The sequence below is a fragment of the Apodemus sylvaticus genome, chromosome 19 (assembly GCF_947179515.1).
Source record: "Apodemus sylvaticus chromosome 19, mApoSyl1.1, whole genome shotgun sequence".
In the NCBI taxonomy this organism is placed as follows: Eukaryota; Metazoa; Chordata; class Mammalia; order Rodentia; family Muridae; genus Apodemus; species Apodemus sylvaticus.
In genome coordinates this window covers 66059725-66084851 of record NC_067490.1, presented here as the reverse complement: position 1 = coordinate 66084851, position 25127 = coordinate 66059725, and the positions used below count along the sequence as shown (strand labels likewise).

General features: G+C 41.8%; 1 protein-coding gene across 1 annotated transcript in view; it reads left to right on the top strand.

The window, feature by feature from the left end:
* LOC127669352 (uncharacterized) overlaps positions 1 to 23139 on the top strand; it is a 34416-nt gene extending 11277 nt beyond the window's left edge. Inside the window, exon 2 of the mRNA XM_052163159.1 lies at positions 22619 to 23139. Within this exon, the coding sequence (XP_052019119.1) occupies positions 22619 to 23139 (521 nt within the window). The remainder of the gene's footprint in view (positions 1 to 22618) is intronic.
* Positions 23140 to 25127: the final 1988 nt, after the last annotated feature.

Below are 25127 nucleotides of genomic sequence, written 5' to 3'. Positions count from 1 at the left end.
GGTTATCAAGACAAAAGCACCAAAACAAAATCCCCCACGAGGTTAGAAATGATCTTCAGACTTTCAGCCAGGGCCTGCTGACAGCCATGAAGAACTTGGCTCTGTGGGAAAGTCATAGTTATTTGCACCCTGAGAATGGAAAAGGTGGGCGCTCACCACAGTCATTCCTTTGTGGAGGAAGAGCTGCCCCACAGCGACCCCTGCTGTGAAGCAGTGGCAGTGCATGGAGCTCAGCGTCAGAGCTTGGGATCTAGGGGGCTTTGGAGCTTTTGTCTCCTTCCTTGGTCCCTGCTCCAGCTGTGGCCCCTACAGGTCTGGACAAGTGGACAGGGGGGCTAACTATAGACTTGCCCAGGATTGCGCGATTTGACTAAAACTCAGGGTATGCAAGTGAGTCTTAAGGGGTCATCTACTGTTTTCCTGTCAGTCAAGGGTATTGTTGGGTCTTGGCTCCAAGACAACAGCGCAAAGTACAGTGAAATGGAAAAGACCAGCTGAGAGGTAAGAGTAATAGACCCTTAATCCGTGCCATCCCGGAAACCTTAGGTGAACAGAAATGAAAGCATCTGCAATGAGGTTTGTGTTTGCACTGAGTTTGTCATGTTCCTGGAGAAGGGCGTGGTGTCCCAAGTCTTGGCAAACTTGTAGGGCTGAATAGGTCTTTTACCTAAGGTACACCAAAGCAAATGCAGCTTCAACTGAGATTCAAGCAAATACCAAGTTTGTAGACCTCCAGTATTGGGTGGGGGTGGGGGTGGGGCAGATGCTTTGGTACCCCTGCCAGGTTCAAAGTTTGCCTTTACCAACTACAACATCAGCATGAATTTCGTAATAGAACGGACAAAGAGCATTGGGGACACTCAAAGACACAGGACATAAAATGTGAGACAGTGACAGGGGCTGGGGAGTGGGCAGGTGGAGAGGAGAGTCTGTGTCCTGAAGCTTCATCTCTGCACTTAGCTGTTCCCCCTGACCATCTCTCTGCTGGGAACACAGGATTAGCATCTGCTCAGGACTCCAGCTAAAGAAAGGACTCTTAACAGGATTTCCAAGCAGGTCATGGTGACACAGGCCTTTAATCTCAGCATGAGGGAAGCAGAGGCAGAGACATCTTTGACTTGGTAACACGCTTGGGCTACAAAGTGATTTTCACAACTTCCAGGGTTACACAGAGAAACATTCTCTGTGGTTGTTACTCTTTGTTATCAACTTGATTATATCTCAAGATAAGGAAAATCGAAAATTTGATGACACACCTGCAAAAGATTCTTGCTTACTTTGTAGAAAGTATTTTATATCTTTGGTGTAGGAAGACTTGTTTTTAATGCACATATTTTTGTGTGTTCCAAAGACACAGGCCTTTAATCTGTATCCGAAGCAAGGAAGACACATATTTTTGTTAATGTGATTGTTGTTGTTTACAGGTTTGTCTGTATTATCACAGGCTATCCTGGAACTCACTTTGTAGGCCAGGCTACTCACACAGATCCACTTGCTTGATCCAGTGACATAGCACTGGGATTAAAGGCTTGAGTCACCACACCCAGCAGAAGACACTCAGCTTTAATCCAGAGATTGAATCTGGAACACACACCTTTAGGTTGGGCCACACCTTTATCTTGAGGCCTATATAAGAACACAGAGGAAGAAAGCTTTCTCATTGCCTTCTTGCTCTGACCAATTTGTATGCCATCAAAAGACAAAATGCTTTAAAAATGAACACATATACATTACAAGAGCCTTCTCTACTGCCTTGGACAGCAAACACCACGGTGGTCTGTCTCAAGCTAATCAATGTCCATAATCTCAAGAAAATTGTAGGACCTTCTAACCTTCAATGTTTTTATCCATTTATTACATTCTTATCATAAATACCTGTATAAAGCAATAGCTCATCAATAGTCCTATACCTTTTCATATTGTTTTACTTCCTGCTACAAACTAGGATAAGGGCAGCCACAAATCTCTTTGGTCGTATTAATTTTTACAATTTCTTTAAAGTCTGTATAGCTGTATTTTCATATCATGATTCATCCTTCAAATCTACTGGCAACATGACATATGCAGGACGCTTCATCAAAATCATGACTGTCGTATGTTTATCTATGCCAGAATCCACACAATTAGTAAGTCTGCATGCATAACCATTAATCATACAATGCAAGGAAAATAAACTCAAGAGTCTGCGGCTGCTGTCGAGCAGTCACCAACTCTACAGCTTCTCTTGTCAGATTCTTCAGTTGAATCCATGTTGGCAGTCTCCTGAGAGCCAGTAAAAGCTTTAGTAGTTTCACTTCAGTCTTCCATCTCTCCTCCTTTCATTTTCTTTGCCGCCGACAGCCACCAGTCACACAAGCCAATCCGGGATCCAGACTTGGGAGTCTGCATCCTGTGGGAACACATAAGTATATCTCCTCCCAGAGAAAATCAAAGCATCCGGCCCTTTCCAGGTGACGGTCATCAGTTTCTTCCACATGACTCTGGAGGAGTTGTTCTAAATATGATTAAATCCCATTGTTTATTATATAGAATTTGTTTCACTCTGGTTTATTTAATTACCATTCCATTAATCCTTACCATCTTAAAAGACTTCCGGGCCCCAATATATTGAACCAAGGCTAGCACATCAGTGGATCCAAACTGTCCTTGTCCCCTTTTTGCTTTTAACACAGGGGTAGACAGTTTAAGATATGGCAACAAGAGAAGTTGTGCTACTCTTTGTCCTTTATGTATCTGTACTGTTTCTCTCAAAAGTCTTATCATTACTTTTATGTCTCGAGTGCTGTCTCCATCAATCACTCCTGGCAATACCTCAAAATTCTTTTTATAGTTTGAACTATGCCCAATTATAAGTCCCTCTAGTTCAGACGATGGGTTAATGTTTTGCACTTTCTGGTATCCTTGTACAAGAGGAAACTCTTTGGTATGCAATCAATCTACTAAAGCCCTTACATATTACAATAGTCTTTGAAAACAATCAAGAATACCAAACATAATCTGTGACTACAAAGAATTTGACAAAATCTGAAGCAACACACTTACATTGTTTCACTGAAGATTATTTATTTTTCTAAAAAAAAACTGTGACATGTCAAGAATCAATTTAGACTTTATGATGTCCCTTGATTTTATTTGAACTTGTAAACATGCACTGAGAAAAGACACATGAAGGCAACAGTAAGGAAACTTTTTTGTATTCCACAATTCTCTTAAGTTACATGAAAGAACTTTTGCATTTGTAAAAATTTATGGCGTGTACTAGTGCCTTTTGTGTTGTAATCATAAATTATAATGTCTAAGGTTACTTCTGAATTAGTTTAATTTGGTTTATTATTCCAGAGGGATATGGTTGACCATGAAAGTGGAAACACAGAAGTGTCTCTCAAGTGGGAGAATTAGCCTGAGGCAGAGAGACTTTTCAAATTGCTTACCAATGCATGTGTTCATCAAAGTGTTCATCCCTGAATCACATACAGACAGCCAACAGAAATTCACTCATCATATTGTATCCTCATATTTGTACATACTTTCTAAAACATACTGAAAATGAATGACTTCGAAGGGAAGAAGTGGGGAAGGCATTGAGAAAGAACAATGTATAACGAGATATACTTTAATTAAAATGTCAAATCATTTTTCAATAAAATCACAGGTAGACAGGCAGCATGCTAGGGAAGAAGATTGTGAACTGAAAGAAGATAAGGGTCAGTCCCATAAACAACTTGGTAGCTAATCAAGTCCTGTAATACAGTCCCAAGGGTTCTGATGCTCCTTGGCCTTGCAGGTATTGCACAGAGATGTACGCAGGCAACACAACCATGCACATAAAAATGAAACTATAAAGGAATTGACTATAGTGCTGACTTAGCCCTGAGACAGAGCACAGTCAGGGCGAGTTAAAATGGACTCCTTCTGGTCTGGATTTAGGCACAGCTGTGGACATCCTTGGAACCAGCCTTCTTAGAGTCAAAACCAGCCATATTCTAAGGATAGAATAGCACAACATAGCTGTTCATCTGAGATCTGCATCCACAGTGCTGTTAGAACAATTTCCTTCATGTTATCTGTATTATTTATCCTTGAAATGTCAGCAAAAATTGAACTAAAAATTTTAGGGGGCTTGTAATAATCTGATGACTGCTGCTTTTAGTTTGTTGTCATCAGATTATGTTAAATCTATATATTCGTGAACATGGGAGATCTTTCAGTCTTTTTTTACCTTTTAACTCTTTTATTACTTTCATATTTTTGTCTAGTTCTTACCTCTCTCATGGTACACAATCCCAAAAATGCCCATCTCATTGTCTATCCACCTCTCTCTAATAGTATGTTTCAATCTGCCAGCAACCAGTTCAAACTACTAGAAGAAAATCTTCAATAAAGTCATTAAAAAAAACCTTCTCAAACCTAAAAACGAGTATGGCCATAAATATCCAAGAAGCCTATAGCACCCCAAATAATTTCGTCCAAAAATAAGATTCTCTTGTCACATTTAATGAAAATACTAAATGTGAGAGCTATATCTGCGCCACGTTCTCCATCCCCAAATACTGCAGTGTGAGAGAGGGCAGTCCTGGACCTTACTTTGTCTATGAACCTTGAACTCCAAGAGCTGCACAGCTGAACCCCAGCATCAATGGAACACTTGGCATGCGGCTGAGCTTGTCTTTTCCTAAATCTGTTCTGGATCAGGATGACCTGAACCTGAAGTCTACTGGACTCTCCTGTCCTGGGATTAAAATGTTGATGTCACATACGCGTGTTCCTCCTCGGATCTACATGCAAACAATAGGCATGTAATAATAATGTGAGGTTAGAGAGTGTGGGAGGAGGCAGTGTGTGGTTAGCATATTCATGAGGGGGCGGGGCTCGCCTGCCTCGTTTGCATAGCGCTCTTGCTCAGATGTGAAGCAGACTGATTTGCATAGATTTGAATAGAAATGCATAAACCATTTCTATGGAGCCTCCCCTGTGCTGAGCACTGTACATTAACATATTCATGACAAGTCGTGGCTCACCTACATCCTTTGCATAATTGAGTCCAGGGAAACCTTCGGCCCGATTTGCATAAATTTAAATCCAATGAAATAAATCATTTCCATCTGTGCTCTCCCAGGCGAGAGCCGTCACGATTAGCATATTCATGAAGGGCTGGGCTCGCCCGCCTCATTTGCATAAACCTCAGCCACAGAAACAGCAAGCCCGGCCGATTTGCATACACGCAACTTTAAAACATGAATCTAGTTGGAATAAATTATGATGTAATGGTGAATTGTGACATCACACAGTTCCCTGCAGCTGTAAATTCATTTTATATCTTCGGATTCTTATTTCCTGCTTCGCCTTTGCGCATCAGAACTCACAGTTTGTTTTATTTTATGTCTCCTAAAATGACCACGTTTCATCCACACAGACATCTTTAGAGTAAACTCTTGCTCAGCCCCACCCACACACCTCCCCGTCAGTCACCCAGGCCTTGCCCACGCCCACAGTAACAGCCACTCAAGCTTAGCCCCACCTACACTCATCCCATCAGTCAACCGGGCACCACCCACACACGCCCATACTAAGGGTCAGTCATGCTAAGCTCCGCCCAGCTCTCCCCTGCACACCTCCCCTTCAGTCACTCGGCCCTGTTCACCTCCCTCTGTCATCTGGGCCACGCCCACGCAAAGAGTAGACGCCAGTCACGCCCCGCCCACAGTAAAGGCCAGCCATGCTAAGTCCCACCCACGCTCCTCTGATTTCATCGTCATTTTGTTCATCACAGATAGAAACTGGAAAAGACTGCAGATTTCCTTGCAGGAAAATACAGATGTGTAAAATACAGTCGTCCACAAGATGAAGTTCCCTTATCAAAAAGAAAGGACATCGTGAACTTTTCAGACAAAAAAAAAAAAATAATAAAATCAATAAATAAAACAGTAAAAACAACAATATCAATCAATCAAAATAATATAAGTAATATAAAGAAAATTAAAAATATATAAAATTCAAAAAATAAAAATAAAAATATAAATATAAATATGAATCTCCCATCTACCTAATTGGCTAGACTTGCATTCTCCTGTACCTATTTAATTATTCCAAAATATAGCATGGGGCGTGAAACTAAAAGCATTAGCCAGAGCTGAATTCATGCTGTCACTAACGAGATTTGTAAGTAATGTTTAATTGTGTGTAGAGTGATTTCTCCCTGGGAAGGCGTATTACTTCTAAGGCAGCTGTGTCTTCAGCCTTTTAGAAAACAGTTTCCAATACAAGCTATGGTGACTCAGGTCAATTTGCTGCCAGTTTGTTTACCACCAAAATGACCATGTTTTCCTCTTGATTAAAATTCTGCAATACTTCAGTTTAAAGGCTGTGCCACCACGGAGTTTTACAATTCCCCATTGGAATCATGTAGTGAACTGTCCATTGCAGCAACAGGAAGTAGATTTGCACATGAAGCATGGTTTTCCCCTTGAGTAACAGGTCAGTTTGGACAACACACGGTGAAATATGAGAGGCAACAGCTACATCGCAGATCAAAGTTTAAGGGGGTCAGTGGCAGGGGACACGATGATGAAGAAAGATCTGATACAAGGAGAGTGAATTATTTTCTAATTTCCCATCTTGTATTAATTCATGTATGTGAAGGAAAACACAACAGGTTATCTTGAAAAAGTGAAAACTGAATTACAAATTAGGGGACTCTCCTGCAGAGATATGTGGAATGCTCACTGATATAGTGAAGTCAGCACAGACATTTGAGACACAAACCATTGGCTGTGCTGTGATTGTCTACAGTAAAATTTCCCAAAACCTATCTTCTTAATGTCATTCCCTCTACCAGCGAACGTCTGCTCTATTTAAAAATCTGTCTTTTTTGTATAGCTCTGAATATGTATACAAATCTGTCTTTTTTAAACATGTTTATCTTTTACAAATGTCAATTGTTCCTATTACGTTTTGAATTTCATTTCCTCTATATAAGGATAAGTTATATCCTTAATAACTTATTTGTTTCTATTCTCCATCATTTCCTCATCGTTAAGGCTTATATTCCTTTTACTCAGAGTCTTTGGTATTTGATATTTGTTGCTGTTTAGAGCACTGTCTTCTCAGATGAGATGTGGCATACCATCTGTAATTAAGACTTAATTTGAAGACCTAATCCTGCCTCTGCTGCACTGTGCCTTCAAGACACCTTCAAGACACCTCCTCTAAGGCTGGGCCCTACTGCTCAGTGTGAATGAAAAGATATTAGTGTATGAGTGTCCTCTAATCTCCATAGGTTTGTGGGAATTACACATATTCAGAGCTATAATTCTCCTTATCACGGTTTTCATTGTGTGCCAGAGGCTTGGGTATGTTGTGCCTTCATTTTCATTAAAATCTAAAAAGTCTTTAATTTTTTTTAATTTATTTTTTCCTTGACCAAGTTATCATTGAGTAGGGTGTTGTTCAGTTTCCATGTTTGTGTGGGCTTTCTGTTTTTTCAAACCCAGCCTAAGTCTTTGCTAATGGGATAGGATGCATGGGGTTATCTTCAATCTTCTTGTATTTGTTGAGGCCTGTTTTGTGACTGATCATGTGATCAAATTTAGAGAAGGCACCATGAGGTGCTGAGAATAAGGTATATTCTTTTGCTTTAGGAAAGAGATATTCTACAAATATTGATGCATTTAGTTCATATGTTCTGTTAGTTTTACTGTGTCTCTATTTAGTTTCTGTTTCTATGATCAGTCCATTTCTAAGACTGGGGTGTTGAAGTCTCCCATTACTATTGTGAGGTGCAATGTGTGCTTTGAGCTTTAGTAAAGTTTCTTTTGTGAATGTGGGATCCCTTGCGTTTGGAGCATAGATGTTCAGAATTGAGAGTTCATCGTGGTAGATTATTCCTTTGATGACTGTGTAAGGGTCCTTCCTTATCTTTTTTGATAACTTTTAGTTGAAAGTCAATTTTATTCATTATTAGAATGTCTACTCCAGCTTGTTTCTTGGGACCATTTGCTTGGAAATTATTTTCCAACCTTTTACTCTGAGGCAGTGCCTGTATTTGTCACTGAGATGCATTTCCTGTGTGTAGCAAAATGCTGGGTCCTGTTTGCATATCCAGTCTATTAGTGTGTCTTTTTATTGGCCATTGATGTTAAGAGTTATTTAGGAATAGTAATTGTTGCTTCATGTTATTTTTATATTTGTATGTTTATCTTATTTTGGTTTGTTTGTTGTTTTTTTTTTTGATAGAAGACTACATTATTGCTTTTTCTAGGGAGTTTCCCTCCTTGTTAGGTATTTTCGATTTATTATCATTTTTAGGGCTATGTTTGTGCAAAAATACTGTGTACATTTGCTTTTGTCACGGAATATCTTGTTTTCTCCATTTATAGTACCTGAGAGTTTTGCTGGGCAAAGTAGCCTAGGCTGACATTTGTGTTCTGTTAGGGTCTATATGACATCTGCCCAGGATCTTCTGTCTTTCACAGTTCCTGGTGTGAAGTCTAGTGTAATTCTGGTAGGCTCACCATTATATATTACTTGAGCATTTTCCCTTATTGCTTTAAATATTCTTTCTTTGAATTGTGCATTTTGTCCTTTGATTATTATGTGACAGGAGGGATTTCTTTTCTAGTCCAGTTTATTTGGAGTTCTGTAGACTTCTTGTATCTTCATGGGCATCTCTTTTTTTAGGTTAGGGAAGTTTTTTTATTTTTTCTTTCTGTAATTTTGTTGATGATGTTTACTGGTCCTTTAGGTTGGGAAATTTTGCTCTCTTCTGTAAGTATTATTCTTAGATTTGGTTTTCTCATTGTTCCCTGTATTTCCTGGATGTTTTTGGTTAAGAACCTTTTGCATTTTTCATTTTCTGTGACTTTTGAGTCAATGTTTTCTATGGTATCTTCTACACATGAGATTCTTTCTTCTCTTTCTTGCATTCTGTTGATGTTTGCATCTATGACTTCCGATCTCTTTCCTAGGTTTTCTATTTCCAGGGCTGTGCCCCTGTATGACTTCTTTATTGTATCTATGTGCGTCTTTAGATCCTGGATGGTATTGTTCAATTCCTTTCCCTCTTTAGCTGTCTTTTTTCTGAAACTCTTTAAGTGATTTTTGTTTCCTCTTTAAGGGATCCTGGCTGTTTTTCTCTGTTCTGTGTTCATTTAAGGGTGTTATTTATGCCCTTCTTAAGGTCCTCTATCATCATCATGAGATATGATTTAAATTTGATTCTTGCTTTTCGGATATGTTGGGGTATCCAGGGCTTGCTGTAGTGGGAGTTCCAGATTTTGATGATACCAATTTGCTTTGGGTTCTGTTGCTTATGTTCTTCCCCTTGTGTCCTGCTCTCTGCTTACCTCTGGTGTTAGCCAATCTGTGTCTGACTGAGGCTTGGCTCTCCTGCAAGGTTATGTGTCAGTAACTCTTAAGAAACCATTTCTCCCCAGGAGGAATTTTGGTATGGAGGTCATTGGCACATAGTCAGCTAGATCCTAGGTGCAGACAGAATCCAGTAGGATCCTGTCTCCAGCTGCTCCTTGGTTCCAGGGTTCTGATGGCTTTGCATGGATCCCTCTTGGGCCTGGAATTTGAGCAGAAGTAGAGTTCTTACCTGTGCTTACAGGTGTGATGTTACTCATGGGAGATCAGCTCTCTTAGCACAGGATTTGGATGTGAAGTACTGTGGCAGGGGATCAGCATTGGGAGCAGGCAGAGAATGGAAGGATCATGTCCCAGGCAGCTCCTCAGTTCTTTTGACCTGAGTGCTCTGTGGGGATCTCTTTAAGCAGAAGTGGCATTCTTACCTGTACTCAAAGGCTTGTCAGCACTCCTCTTTCTCACTGCAGTATTTGGGTATGGAGAACTGTGGGACAGGATCAGCTCCCACACTTAGTACTTTGATTATTTTTTGGTCAAGAAAATTTTATTTTTTGGTTTAAATTATTTGCGGATCTATAGGTTTATTGTATATTTATGGCCATCACATTTTTAAATTGAAAAATGATTTTAAAGATTTTATCAAAGTTTTTTTTTTTTTTTTTTTTTTTTTTTAGTTCTTCAAGCTGTGTGTTGGACGGTTGAGACATGCTTTTGCAGATAGGGTAGGAAAGGAATGGGATGGGTAATTTTGGGATGGTGGACCAGCAGAGAAGTACCAAGTGTAATGAAAAAAATGAAAGAAATAAAAATACAAATAAATAAATAAATAAATAAATAAATAAATAAATAAATAAATAAGACTGAAAGATCGCCCATATTCATGAAAACATAGACTTAACAAAAGATGAGGGGAAAGGAATAAAAGCAATCATCAGATTTAATACAATCCACCTCAGATTTTCATCTCAGTTATTTTTTGCAGATACTTCAAGGAAAATGCTCAATATCATAAAGGAAAACAAACAAACAAACAAACAAACAAACAAAAAGCATCTAGGGCACCTAAAATATTCCTGGACTAAATATGAGTCCCGGAAAATAAGACCATCTTTTTGTTTTGTCAACTTTCTTATGGCTTGAATGGATCTTTGAAAAAATGCTGCAGTTAATATTGAATGTCTACATGTCTTAAGGATGCAAACAAATACATATGTATGATACTTAATTTGTCTGAAGTCCATGTGGTTTAAACAACTCTACACTAAGATGGTAGAATAAAATGTAGAGAACAAATTTCAACTTTTGGGCACAGGGGACCAGTTTTTGAACAGAACACTAAGAATTCAGGTACTCTGAACACATATAAGCAAGGCCTCTTATTCTGGTCTGAAGGAAGTAACCATGCTCTACACGCAATTCCTTCTCCCACGACCAAAAAATCATCCATGATGTTTCTACAAGCAAACCAATGATGCAAATGATTTGGGAAGATTCAACCATGATAGTGAAGTCATTCGCAGGTCACCACCTGATATAGCAAGTAAGAACCACCACTAGAAACCTCACATGTAATCACATCTAGTTGACATTTCCCATCCAACCTCTGATAGATTCCTCCACCTCAGATCCCATTGCTCAGCCACCTGTTCCTCCCCATTGTGGGCAGATATCTTGTGCTTACCACGTCTCGATTTCATAATTTCCCTGAGGTCCCCTCACAGCACAGCACGGAAAAGCAGATCTCAGAGTCTGAAACAGTGAACTATCCTGGCCTGCACAGCAACAGTGAACTTGCAGAGAGGTACCCGGAAGATCCAGCCTCTTTCTTTGAATGGCAGGTCTGCCTGGAGGTCTGGATTGGCCAGTAAGCCTTACCACTCCTCAAGGTTAAAGTGTGCTTTTGGTCCAGGCCCAACCATTTTCCAGATCTTAGGAGTGGTTTGCACTCCCTTAGCATTTGTGCCTGCCTTGCAACAGGGCTTTCACAACAACCAGCCCTAGGGGACAACCCACAATTCCAACTCAGGCTATCCAGCTGCCTGCTTCTCCCCTTTTTAGCAATGAGTCTGCACTTAACAGGGCCTAAATTCAGACCTGTGCTTTCTTCACAGCACAGCCTTCCTCTTCCTGTAATCAAGGTGAATAGCTTGCATAGACCATTCCTCAGGTGCAGTGGAGGTGTCAATCTGACCCACAAGGGGAAGGGTGCCCAGGCTGTTAACTATGAAGAATGACTTTAGGAAACAAGAGTTTTGTTTTCTGGCTTCATGCTGGGCTCAGGAAAATTGCAGCTCCGTTTCCCTAGAAGATAAGTCTGTGATTTTCAAGTTGGCAGACAGCCATTATTGGAAGAGGACAACTGTGTGTGAGACATTATAATAAATCTTACTTCTACATACACAAAAAAATTCACACTGTCTATGACATATGTTGATCTAGAGAACCCGTGCTAACACAATTGTGGGTTTTTCTCCACCTTGCCACTGAGGAAGACATGATGACTAACAAGAGTGTTCCACAATAGTGCTCCACAGTGTGTGTCATCTGTTTCCTGGTTTTCTCCCAGGGTTGTTTCATACCTATCATATGGTGGAATGGAATTGTATGAAGCCACCAAGCAAAACACATGTTTCCTGAAATCCCTCTATAATGATTAAAGCCTGGGAATCCTTCCACTGATGGAACAGCTTTATATCACCCGTGCAAGTCAAGTAACAGGTTAACACCTTGATTTCAGGAAGAAGAAGGGGATCTGCTGTGAGGAATTCTCAATCAAGCTATGAATTCAGGTCATGATGAAAGCAGGATCACTGCCCACAAAGGGGAGGAGAAAGCAGCTGAACAGCCTCAGTTGCAGTGGTGTGTCCTCCTCCAGTGCTGGGTGGGAGTGCAGATGGATGAGGTTCTTGGAGGACAGGCACAAATGCTATGGGAGTGCAAACCTGACCTGAGATATATAAAAGGTCTGGCACATGACTGGAAGCACACTCTAACCTTGAGGAGGGGTAAGACTCAATGGCCAATCAAGGACACTAGGTGGACCTGCCAGTCAGACTAAGAGTAGGGTTCTTCCTTGTGCCTTGTTGAAGTTTGTTTTGGCTTATCAGGCTTGAATGATTCTCTGTGTCCTTCTTTGAGTGCTGCTATTGGGTGGTGTGTGGTGACCTCAAGTATGTTGTGGTTTTGAGACATGTTGAGCACATGGTCTCTGCCCATAATGAGGAGAATTTGGATGAGCACTGGAGCTGGAGTTGTGGGTCCTCCCTGTGGCTGGATGGGAAGCATTAGTCACAAGGAGCCAGATGTGGCCATCTGTGAAGTCCCTGTGGTGCTCCTCATTTGGTACATCAGGTGGTGACCTCGGAATAACTTCACTACCAGGGCTGAATCTGCTCAAAACATTTGGACCAGGGGCTTGCTTGTAGAAATGTCATGGGCAGGATGCCTAACATGGACAGACCTAGTTTCTCTTGATTCTTATAAAAGTTATGCCCTCAGCATTTACCAGTTATGTGTAAGATCCACCTGCAGTTAGTTTTGTAAAGATGTTAAAAGGCATCTCATATATGGATACAACTAGACTATCATCCAAACTTAGATAATCCAGACACAAATAGAAAAGCATGTATGTACTCACTTACAAGTGAATTATTAACCATAAAGTACAGGATATCCACTCTGCTCTCCATTGACCAAAAGAAGCTAAACAAGAAGGAAGACCCAAGTGAGCATGGTTCAATCTCAGAGGGGGAATAAAGCAGTCATAAGAGGCAGATGGAAGAGAGGGAACTGGATAAGAGAGCGGATACGAAAGTGGAAGGGGAAGTTGGGCAGTTGTGGCACACACCTGTAATCCCAGCACTTGGGAGGCAGAGGCAGGCGGATTTCTAAGTTCGAGGCCAGCCTTGTCTACAGAGTGAGTTCCAGGACAGCCAGGGCTACACAGAGAAACGCTGTCTGGAAAATAAAAACTGAATGGAGAGAGAACAGGAAACGTGTGGTGTGAGAAAAGAGAGGACCAGAAGCCAGGAAAATGAATTGAAATCTGCAGTGGGTGGGAGTAAAAGGGAAGGGTATCTTTAGGACGTGCCAGAGATGTTAAATTGGGGGCAACAAGGAGTCTATGGAGGTAATCTTAGCATAAATGCATGGTAATGAGATATTGACCCTGAAGAGGCCACATCCTGCAGCCAGACAGGAGCCCCAGGGGGCCTTAAGAACAACAACTGAACCAAAACATTTTCACCCAAAATTTGTTCTGTCTACTAGAAATGCAGTTGAAAAGATGGAACAGAGAATGAGGGAATGACCTAACAATACCCTGCCCAACTTGAGACCCATCCCATTTGCAAGCACCAATCCCTGACTTCCAGAGAGTAGCTTAGCATAATTGTCCTCTCAGAGTCTCCACCCAGCACCTGACTGAAACAGATGCAGAAACCCACAGCATAACATTGGGCAGAACACACGGAATCTTTTGCAAGAGTTGGGGAAAGGATTGAGGGCCCTTGAAGGAACAGGAAGTCCATGAGAAGACCCTCAGTGTCAACTAACCTGGACACTAGGAGACTCTCAGGGACTGAATCACCAACTAAAGAGCATGCACACAATGGACCGAGACTTCTACCATGTATGTTTTACAGTCTCAATAATTTATATTTCTCTCTTTCTCTCTCTCTCTCTCCCTCTCTCTCTCTCTCTCTCTCTCTCTCTATATATATATATATATATATATATATATATATATATATATGCAAATATAGACATATCAGTAATAATTAATGAGATAAGATTAGGAGTGCAAGGCGCGGTACAAAGGGTGTTTTGGAGACAGGAAATATAAACAAAAAGCAACTGAATTACAGTGTCAAAAATACACTACAAAATAATATTTAAAAAATAAAGCTGCAAGCAGTGCTTTGAGAGAAAAATGACACTGACCTTCATCACCTGATTTATAGAAATAATGTTTATGTGTTTATACATACATGTTTGTGTGTGTAATAATAAAGTGAAATTATCTGTAGTACAAATATAGTAATAAAATTTATGATGAGACCTTTCATCTAGAGTGATTTATATGTTCATCAAATTCACTGGTCCTATTGTCGTAAAGGTTATGTGTGTGACATTTCCATTAGTGACTTTACTTGCTTCAGTAAAACTTTCATTTCATAATGAAAATGCCTTTTACATATATTGACATAGTCCTATATTCCCTCCGCCCATTTCCCAATCATTCCCCTCCCCCTTCCCTGTCCTGCTGCTCCACTACATTGCTGCATCAAGCCTTTCCAGGTGCTGAGCCATCTCCTTCCTTCTTCGGAGTCATTTGATATGTGGATTGTGTGTTATGTATTCAGAGCTTCTGGGCTAATATCCACTTATTCCGTGTGTGTTCTTTTGTGATTGCATCACCTCACTTAGGATGATATTCTCCATTTCCAGTCCTTTGCCTAAGTGTTGGGAACCAGCATGGGCAGGAGTGAGATATCCCACCTTCTTGTTGTTCTGACCCTTGCTGTGGCACAGAGACACGTGTGTAACTCAAGCTCTGCCGCCATTGCAGCGCAGCTGCCTCCCCTACAGGTGCACCTTCTTTATCCTTAAAAGAACAGTGGATGGAGCTGGAGAACACCATCCTTAGTGAGGTAACCCAGTCTCAGAAGATCAATCTTGGTATCCACTCACTGATAAGTGTATATTATCTGAGAAGCTCAGAATACACAACGCACAACTCACACAACAAATGAGGCCCAAGAAGAAGGAAGGAGTGGCCCCTGGTCCTGGAAAAAGCTCAGTGCAGCAGTGTCAGGGACACCAGGACAGGGAATTGGGAAGCGGTGGATGGGGGAACAGGGGGAGGGAAGAGGGCTTATGGGACTTTCCAAGATGGGGATCCAGGGAAGGGGAAATCATTTGAAATGTAAATTAAGAATATATCAAAAGGCCATCAATGGCTGCGGGGAGAGGGAGTCAGATTTAATGTATATATTATTATACAAGTATATGTTATATTATAATAATATTATTATATATTACACAAAGGCCATCGATGGCTGTGGGGAGCAGTGGTCAGATTTTATGTATAGGGAAGCAGGAAAGGGTGGATTGGGGAACAGGGGAAGAAAAGAAGGCTTATGAGACTTTCTGGGAGGGGGGATTCAAAAAAAGGAAATCACTTGAAATGTAAATAAAGAATATATCGAATAAATAATAATAAAATGTTACTTTAAGTCAAAAATATAAAGGAAGCCCCTATTTTTCTTCCTTCTACACTCCATATGCTCTGTAGGTTGTATCACATGTACTGTGAGATTTTTGGGTTAGTATCAATTATTAGTGAGTACATGACACGTGTGTTCTTTTGTGTATCGATTACCTCACTCAGGATGATACATATGTTCTTGTTTCATCCACTTGCCTGCAAATTTCAAGAATTCATTGTTTCTAATTGTGGAGAAGGACTCCTTTGTGTAAATGAACCACATTTTCTGTATCCATTCCTCTGTTGAGGGACATCTGGGTTCTTTCCAGCCTCTGGATTGTATAATGTTTAACTCTTGTGCGACAAGTCATAGCTAACTAGAGAAGGGAGCCCACTGTGTGACCACTGAGGTCCACACCACCTGGAGCGCCAGTGCTGCAGCACCACCTGTGGTGAAGTGATATAAGGGCTGCTGCTCTGTAGGAGAACTGAGGATCTGAAAAAGGAGACTTTGGGCTTCTTGCCAGACCTCATTCCATGGTTCTGGCTCCTGCATTGTCCTCAACCACCACAACCATCCTACATGATGGTGGTTTCTTGTAGGGTCCATGCTAATTCAAATAATATAAAATAATAAAATATGAACCCTACTATGAATTACATCAGATTGGCTCCTATCTGTTATTTTGTAGATCACTAACATTTCCCTAGCACTATACTTCTCTTCTCAAATCGTTGGAACTCACTTTGTAGACCAGGCTACTAACAGAGATCCACCTGCTTGATTCACTCCCATAGTGTTTGGATTAAAGGTCTGAGTCGCCACACCTAGCAAAAGACACTCGCCTTTAATCCGGAGATTGAATCTGGAACACACACCTTTAGTTTGGGCCACACCTTCATCTTGTGGCCTATATAAGAACACAGAGGAAGCAAGTTTTCACCTTGCATGCTTTCCCTCTTCTGGATAGCAAGATTTAGGACTTCCCAGGCATTATTGATTACTTGTCTGTGATTCCATCTTCTACTGGAGACCTGCTGAGACATCCAGCCTCAGGGACTGAGAACTTCTGGATTCTTGGACTTTGCTTCCAATTCAGATGTTGTGGAATAAGGCAGATAGCATCATGTAAGTCACTCAAATATATCCCCTTTCAGGAAAGAGAAAGTGAGTGAGAGATCTTCCTATGCGATATTTTTCTCTTTAAACCAGGCAACCCATATACATTTATTGACCCATGAGCACTTCCCCTATTGCCAGTTTCATCAGTCCACTATAATTTTAAATCTAGACAATTGCATCCAGAGTGATAGGATCTTAATTTGAGAAGCTTCACTCCTTTCTTGTTTGATTGTTTTGATTTTTGACCCTAGGTTTTCCTGTGTAGCCCTAGCTGTCTTGAAACTATGCGTGACTACCAGGTTGGTCTTGATATCAAAGATCTACCTGCCTCTGCTTCTATCTCCAATCTGATTCTTTCCTATAGGTGCTGAGACTAAAGTCTTGCACTACCAGACAGGGCAGAATCTTGCCTCCTTAGGCAACGTAAATAGATGGCAGTATTGTGGGTTTAACACCCAATTTTCCACAGTGCAGTGCTTGGGAGCGTGTAATTAACAAACTGGAGACTTCACTTTATAAGCGAAGGACTTGACCTCAGCATTCCATGGATAACCCGAAGGTTCTGAGGGAGTACTTTCTCAGTTTTGTCAAAAACACAGCAGATTCTGGAAACATGGACTGCTGAGTGCATGTGACTTGCCAACCCTGAGTAGAGGATCTTAGACATCTCAGCCACTTTCTTTCAGTGGAGAGCCAAAACACTGCTTTGAGTATGGCTTGCTTGTTGATTGGGAGCTATACTCCTTTTACTATGTATTTGAGAAGTTGGACAACCTGAGATACCTCAGCAGATTGAATTCTGCAATGAAAGGCACAGAGGTCTTCCAAAGTTATAGTCAGAGGGAGCCACAAGTGTCCTCAAGAGACGTGGACAACAACAAAGGCAAAGGTATATAGGAGCCAGACCAAACCTTGACAAGTTTGCTCTGGGAGAAAAGACTGGAACTTGAGACCTATGATATTGGAGACTGCCCTGACCAGGATGCTGATTCTGACAGTCCCAGGAACCTAGGATGCTGCACATGGCTTCAAATGCTTTTGGCCAGAAGAAGAAGTGCAAACATTTACCCAGAACTCTATTTGGGGCCCAGGAACCCTGATGCCTGCTAAGAATTGCAATTAGGGGATTTTCTCTTTGCTCCTGTATCACAACAAAGGCACACACAAAGGCAGCAAGTTCTCTGCAGCCATCTACTTCATGTTTGGTTTTTTACAGCTTTCTTAATAAAAGAAATGCTGGAAATTTGTTTTCTTCTTGAAATGGACTTAGGGAAACGGTGAAGTGTAGAGTGGATACAGATCAGGATACACTGTTCTCTAAACCAGGCACCCCAAATAGATTTGTTGGCCCATTATCCCATTCCATTTGCCTGTCTGTTCAGTTACCTATTATACTCTAGACAATTGCATCCAGAGTGAGGGAATTTTATTTTGAGAAGTGTCACATCCCATTTTTTTCCAGCTTATTTTGTATTTGGAGCCTAGGTCACAGGAATAAATGGTGTTTTGTTTTTGTTTTTTGTTTTTTTAAGAAGTTTTCAGGCAATCTTAGGAAACCTGGTTCTCATGTGTCCTGGGCCATAAGATAACCAGCACACCGGGAGTAACCTTGAGAACTTTGAGAAACCCCTGTGCTGAATCAACGTGGTGACAACTGTTTTGAGAGTGTAGAGATCCAACACAGCCCAGAGATACTGAGAAACAATGGCAGCGGAGAGGACCTAAAAACAAAATGAAACTGGGTCTCTATCACATTTTTCATATAATCGCACATAGACACCAGGGGTTCTGTCCAGTGTTTCCTCCATTCTTTCTGGACTCTAGATTTTTGCAAAAGATCCTAGTACAGCCTGGAAAAGTCTGGTTCCTTTGGAAAACTAAAGCACTTAGAAACAAAATCAACTATGCTGTTTGCAATCAAGGTGTGATTTAGGATCAGACTGCTGACAGGACAGCACCATATCTCCTGCACACTCACACTCTAATGCCAAGCATTTTGGTTGGTGTCTAGGCACATGGGGTCTAGATCTTGGGTTCACACACAATCCAACTGTAGCCTGCCTGGCAGTGTCTAATCCCGTCGGTAAAATAAAAGCACAAAATCATGTATGAGGTCTGAAATGACTATCAGATTTCAGCTCAGAGGGTGTTGACAGCCTAGTGGAAATTGCATGAGCAGAAATTCTCAAGCACTCAGGGATAGGGCTGACCAGGGGGAACTGTCACAGTGCATTGTTAGCTCCTGAGCGCCCTCCACTGGAAGCAATCACAGGCTTGCAGCTGGGAGCCAAGAAACATTCATACTTCTGGCCAGACTTATTCATTGCCCAGGCTCCTTTTCTAGCTATTGCAGGTGTGGCCTTGAGATGCCAAATCTTTTAAGTTCAGCTCCATTTTAGAGAACCTGACTTATATTTGAACACAGGTAAAGTAACCAGCTAGTACCTAACATTAGTTTCCACATTGCCCCACAGCAAAACTCTGTCTCGAGGCTAATCCCCAACAAGACCAGCATTTCTGGGTTCCACCTTCGACAAGACCTGCATCTCCAGGTCATTCCCCCAACAAACACACACCCCCAGGTTACAAGCCAACCCCTTGCCTAACCTGCACCAATTCAGAGGAGAACAGAAATTAAGTTTATAACTCCCAGCACCAGGCAACTTATTAAAGGCCACAAAAGCTTTCCAATTAGATGTTTACACATGGACTCCCTGCTTACAGCCTTCTATAAAGCCTTTCCCTGATGGACATATGGGGTTAGCCGCCCAATACACACACAAACTGTCCTGAGTGAATGTGGTGTGAGGCAGGGATGAATGCAAGCTAGCTGGAGTAAATACCCTGCTGTGAGTTGCATCAATTAGCTCCTGTCTGTGTTTTGGGGATCACTAACACCTCCCTGGCACTGCAGACAAAGGAGTGCAAAGATTAATTATGGACTTAACCAGGATCACAAAGCTGGCCCCAAACCCTGCATGTGTGAGTGAGAAGTCATCAGTTAGCATCTTCTGTCAGTTTTATACACTGGACAAAGTACACCAGGACCATAGCCATGGAGCAACTGCAGAAACGAAGCCAAGATCGAGAAAGACAGCTCAGAGAGTAGAACTTTGGTGTCCTGGACAGAGCTGTCCTAGAAAAGCCTCTTCACAATGAAATAAATGCAGCTCCAGTTAGATTCTGGAAGAAAGCAGTTCTATATACCTGCAGAGGTGGGTGGCGATGGGATAAGGCAGCTGACTCGGTACAAGTGCAGAGCCTAAAGGGTGCCTTTGTCAAAGAGAGCTTTACCATGTATTCAACAATGGAAAGAAAGTGGACAAATTTTCAGTATTTAGAAACAACAGAGTGCAAAGTTTGTCTTAACTCAACAGACCTCTCAGTGTCTGAGCTCAGTCGCTCAACCCCTCAGCACTCAGCTTGATGAAAGATTGATACAAGAGCATGAGGTTTATTGTTCCACGTACTTAGGGTAACTCATCCTCACAGGGAGAGTTCTGCCGAAGACAAAAAACAGACATCCATGTACCCACTGTAATTCAGGGAAGCCTGGAGCTCAGCTATCCCAGGAGTTCCCTGCCTACCTTCTGTGCAGACACAGACACTACAAGATGGAAATGTTATGTTTATTCATGTCAAAGGCAGGACATAAAATGTGAGACAGACAAAGTGACTGTGGAGTGAGCAGGTGGAGAGGAGAGTCTGTGTCCTGAAGCTTCATTTCTGCACTTAGATGTTCCCCCTAACCATCTCTCTGCTGGGAATACAGAATTAGCAACTGCTCATGATGTCAGCAAAAGAAAGTAGTCTTAATAGGATTTCCAAGCAGATCATGTTGACATGTACCTTTAATCTCAGAACCAGGGAGGCAGAGGCAGGAAGATCTTTGATTGGTGGTCACTTTGATCTACAAAGCAATTTTCAGAACAACCATGGTTACACAGAGAAATACACTCTGTGATCTCTATTCTGTGTTGTCAACTTGATTACATCTTGAATTATGCAAAATCCAAAACATAAGGTCACACCTTCAAGGGATATGTTGTTTAATTTGTAGAAAGTAATCGGGGTCTTTGAAGTAGGAACACTCCAGTTAAAGGCAGATCTCTTTGAGCTTGAAAGACACAGGCCTTTAATCTGGATATGGAGCAAGATAGCCACATAACTGTGTCATTGTGATTGTTATTGTTTCTATGAGCCATGGTTTGTCTGCAATACCACTGGTTATATAGGAACACACTTTGTAGAGCTGGCTATTCACAGAGATCCACCTGCATGATTCACTCTGATAGTGCTTGGATTAAAGACATTAGTCACCATTCCCAGCAGAAGCCACTCACCTTTAATCCAGACATTGAATCTGGAACACACACCTTTAATTTGGGCCACACCTTCATCTTGAGGCCTATATAAGAACATAGAGGAAGCAAGTTTCCACATTGCCTGCTTGCTCTCTGCTAGCTAGCAAGTCTCATTACTTAGCTGGCATTAGAGCTTGCTTGGCTGTGATTCCATTTTCTACTGAAGATCAGGTGAGATATCAAGTTTCGGGGACTGAGATCTTCTGGATGCTTGGAACTTGCATCCTATCCACCTCTTGTGGAATAAGGCAGGCTGCATCCTGTAATTCAATCTAATATATCCCCCTATCAGGAAAGAGAGAGTGAGTGAGAGATCATTTTATGTGATCTTTTTCTCTTGAAAGAAGGCACCCCAAATAAACTTGCTGGCCCATGAGCACTTTCCCCTTTGACTGTCTAGTCATTTGCCTATAATGTTTAACTCTAGACAATTGCGTGATGCTGAAAGATATTTCCTATCCCTTTACATTGATGTGGTGAGGGGCTAGTGATTAGAAGGCAGAGAGGGGTAGGAACTAGGGAGAGAAACACAGGGAGATGAATGCAGGAGCCATGAGTGCGAGAGGGTAGAGATACAGGGTGCCAAGTTGGAATCAGAGGTAAATATATCTAAAAGTTAGACTATTGGGATAGAACTTTTACTATCATAGATGACTTTGTTATTACCTTATTGACATCTTGAAATTTTTAAAAATATATTTCAATCTAATTGGCAAATTAATTAATTAAGTGTTGAGAGTCTGTTCTTCTGGGCAATTTGAGGCACCTTGGTTGGGGAACCAACAGAACTGGTGTCCCACAGGTAGAGTGACATGTGTGAAACGTAGGTCCCCTGCATATGGCAGAGAGAGAAATCACCTGAGATGCTGAGAAAGTTAGTTGGAAGAGATTGCTTCAGAGGCAAAAGTGAGATCCCCTCGGAAGGTGGAGCAGCTGTGGAGACATGGTAAGTGTCAGGTGAGGCAAGAAGTGGCCCGGACTGCTCTAGAATGTCTGAGGCAGTCACCAGATTCTTGATAGCCTGGCTTGACCCTAACAAAGGGTTAGATTGCCACCCCTTCCAACGACTTCACTGAGTGGGCTGGTTGTCTCTCCTGTAGTTATGGTGGGTGAGGAATGTATTGGCTCATTTTTTTTTTTATTAAATATCATTACAACATCCAGAGAGATATCATCTTATATTGATCAGCTTCACTCCTTTGTTTTTTGTTTTTTGTTTTGTTTTATTCTTTGAGCATAGGCATTCCTGTATAGCCCTGGCTGTCAGGAAAGTAGGTCTGACTACCAGGCTGGCCTTAAGATCAGAGATCCACATGCCTCTGATTCTGTTGTTCCAGATGTGCTTCTTTCCCTTAGATTCTGGGAAGACAGGATGTTGCCCTCAGACGGAGCAGAATCTTGCCTACTTAGGGAATGCAAGCAGATGCTAGGATTGTGGGTTTAATCCCCAGTTTCTGACAGGGTCGTGGTTGGGAGAAGCCATGGAGTATAGAGTAAAATCCACTAACTAGAGTCTTCTCTGAATCAGAGGGTCAAGGACTTGGCCACTGATTTCCATAGATAAAGCCAAGGAGATGATGCAGTCCTCTCCCAGTTTTGACAAAGATACATTAAATTCTGAAGAACATGTACTGATAAGTGCACCAGTCTTGCCAGCTATGAGTACAAGTTGTTCCATGTCTTATCCACATTGTTTTTGTGGAGAGTCAAGCCACTGCTCTGAGGATGGCTGGTTTGCAGATTGGGATCTATACTCCTTTTGTGTATTTGAGAGCGTGGACAACCTGAGATACTACCAAAGATTCAATTGTGCCATGAAGAAGAGCACAGATGTCTCCCAGATTTTGAGTCAGAGGAACACACATGTGGCTTCAGGAGATGTAAACAACAACAACCAAGACAAAGATATAGAGGAGGTAGACCAACCCTCACCAAGCTTGCTGAGGGAGAAAGGGCTAGAACTTGAGACCTATGATGGTGGAGACTGCCCTGACCAGGATCCTGTTTCTGACAGTCCCAGGAACCTAAGATGCTGGGCGTGGCTTCAAAAGACTTTTGGACAAAAGAATAAAAAGAAGTGAACAAGGCACTCAGAACTCTGTTTGGAATCCAGGAGCCCTGACCCCTGCTAAGACCTGAAATTAGGGGATCTTCAGTCAGCTCCTCTATTAAAGCAAATGCACACACAAGGAAGTTGTGTCTTTGCAGGCATCTGGTATTTGTGTGCTTGTTTCTTTACATCTTTCTTAGTAAAGTGTTAAAAAGCTGGAAATTTTTGATATTATTGAAATGGCCCAAGGAAAAATATGGGGGCTAGAGTGGACCCAGAGGAAGATATTCTATTCTTTCCTACCTTCAGTTACAGGAGTAACTGGTGGTTTGTTTGAAAAAAGTCCTTAGGAGACTTTGACATCCTGGTTTTCATGTGTGCTGGGACACAAAAGAACCAGCACACAGGGAGTAACCTTGAACACTTTGGTAAATCACTCTGCTTAATCAACATGGTTGAGGAGTGATCACCCATGTGCTTCCTTTACAAATTAATCTAGGGGTCACCTACAACTTCCATTTTACTGCTTCTTCCTTCTGTATAGACTAGACTAGCCCTGGACTCAGATTTACTTTGCTTTATCTCTCTAGTATGGGGATTAGTGGCCTGTGCCATCACTTTTGCACAGGAGACTCTGTATTTTCAGCAGTTTTCTTTGGAAATTTCTGCTTCACAATGGAACTCACCTGGAGAAACAGTTGGACTAAGTTGGAAGGTCAGGGCTTTGCTGGCCCTGACTCAGAAAACCCAGCTCCCTGGCCTCAAGAGTGTGTCTTTTAAGTGCTTCCACTCTTGGAAGAACTTCAGGTTTTCCAAGCCTTACTTCTACTGTTGGTCTTCCTTACAGTTTAATCCCTCAGTAGATTAAACCATGTACCTGGCTAAAGAATGATTTCTTATATTTGACTCTCTGAACTTCATTTCTCAGGAATTGTACCTAGGAAAAAATAGACATTGCACAGAAATACTGACCAGCATGTCTTCCTTTGAATAGTCAATATATTCTTTAATTCACGTCACCTAGAACTTTCAACAGAGGTGGGAAGACTCAGGTAATACATCTTGCATTCACTGAGAGAATGACTCATCCCTGGGCACCAGGCTGTTCTGTCAGTATTTAGGAGCGCACCCTGGGTTCGAATCAACCCCCATTGCAGCTTGCTGGGCATAATCTGATTTGGTTGTCTTAAACGATAGCACCAAGAAATCATGGACACAGTTGGAAATGATTTCACCTCCTGCAAGTCAACAGCCATGGAAACCTGACTGTGTGGAAAATTCACAGTTAGTAGAGCCCTGAGAATACAAACATGGACACTGAACATTGCATTCCTCTCTGGTGGAAGAGCAGCCCATGGTGAACCCTGCTGGGAAGAAGTGTCAGTGCCTGGAGCTAGTGGAACTAGGAAGCTTTGGACCTTCTCGATCCTTCCTTGTTCCCAGGTCTAGCTGTTGTCTCTACAAGTATGGACATGCAGACAGGGGAACTAACTATGGACCTGCCTTACCAGGATTGCAAGACTCACATAAAACTCGGGGTGAGTGAATCAGTCCACCATGGTTGTCCTGTGCCTTCCCTGTCAAGTGTACTCTTGGGCCATGGCCCCAAGGCAACAGGGAAACTACAGCTACATGAAAAGACCAGCTGAGACAGAATACCAGTTGAGCACTTGTCTGTGCCATCTGGAAAATGATCAGAAAGGAAAGCAGCTGCAAGGAGATTTATGTTTGCACTGAGTTTGTTGCATTCCACGACGGGGAGGGGAATGTGTTGCAAATATTGGCACACTTGTATGGCTGAATGTGTTATTTACCTAAGGTAGACAGAATGAAGTCTGCTATCTGAAAATTCAGGAGGCTTAGTGGGGCAGAAAACAAACTGAACCTGTAGCACCTGCAATGCATCTCCTTCCTTGAATACGGGCACCAGGCATTTTGGTCAGCCTTTAGCAGCACACCTTCCAGTCCCTGATCTCCTGCAGAATTCTACCTCTGTTCACCTGGCAAAGTCCAATCCTG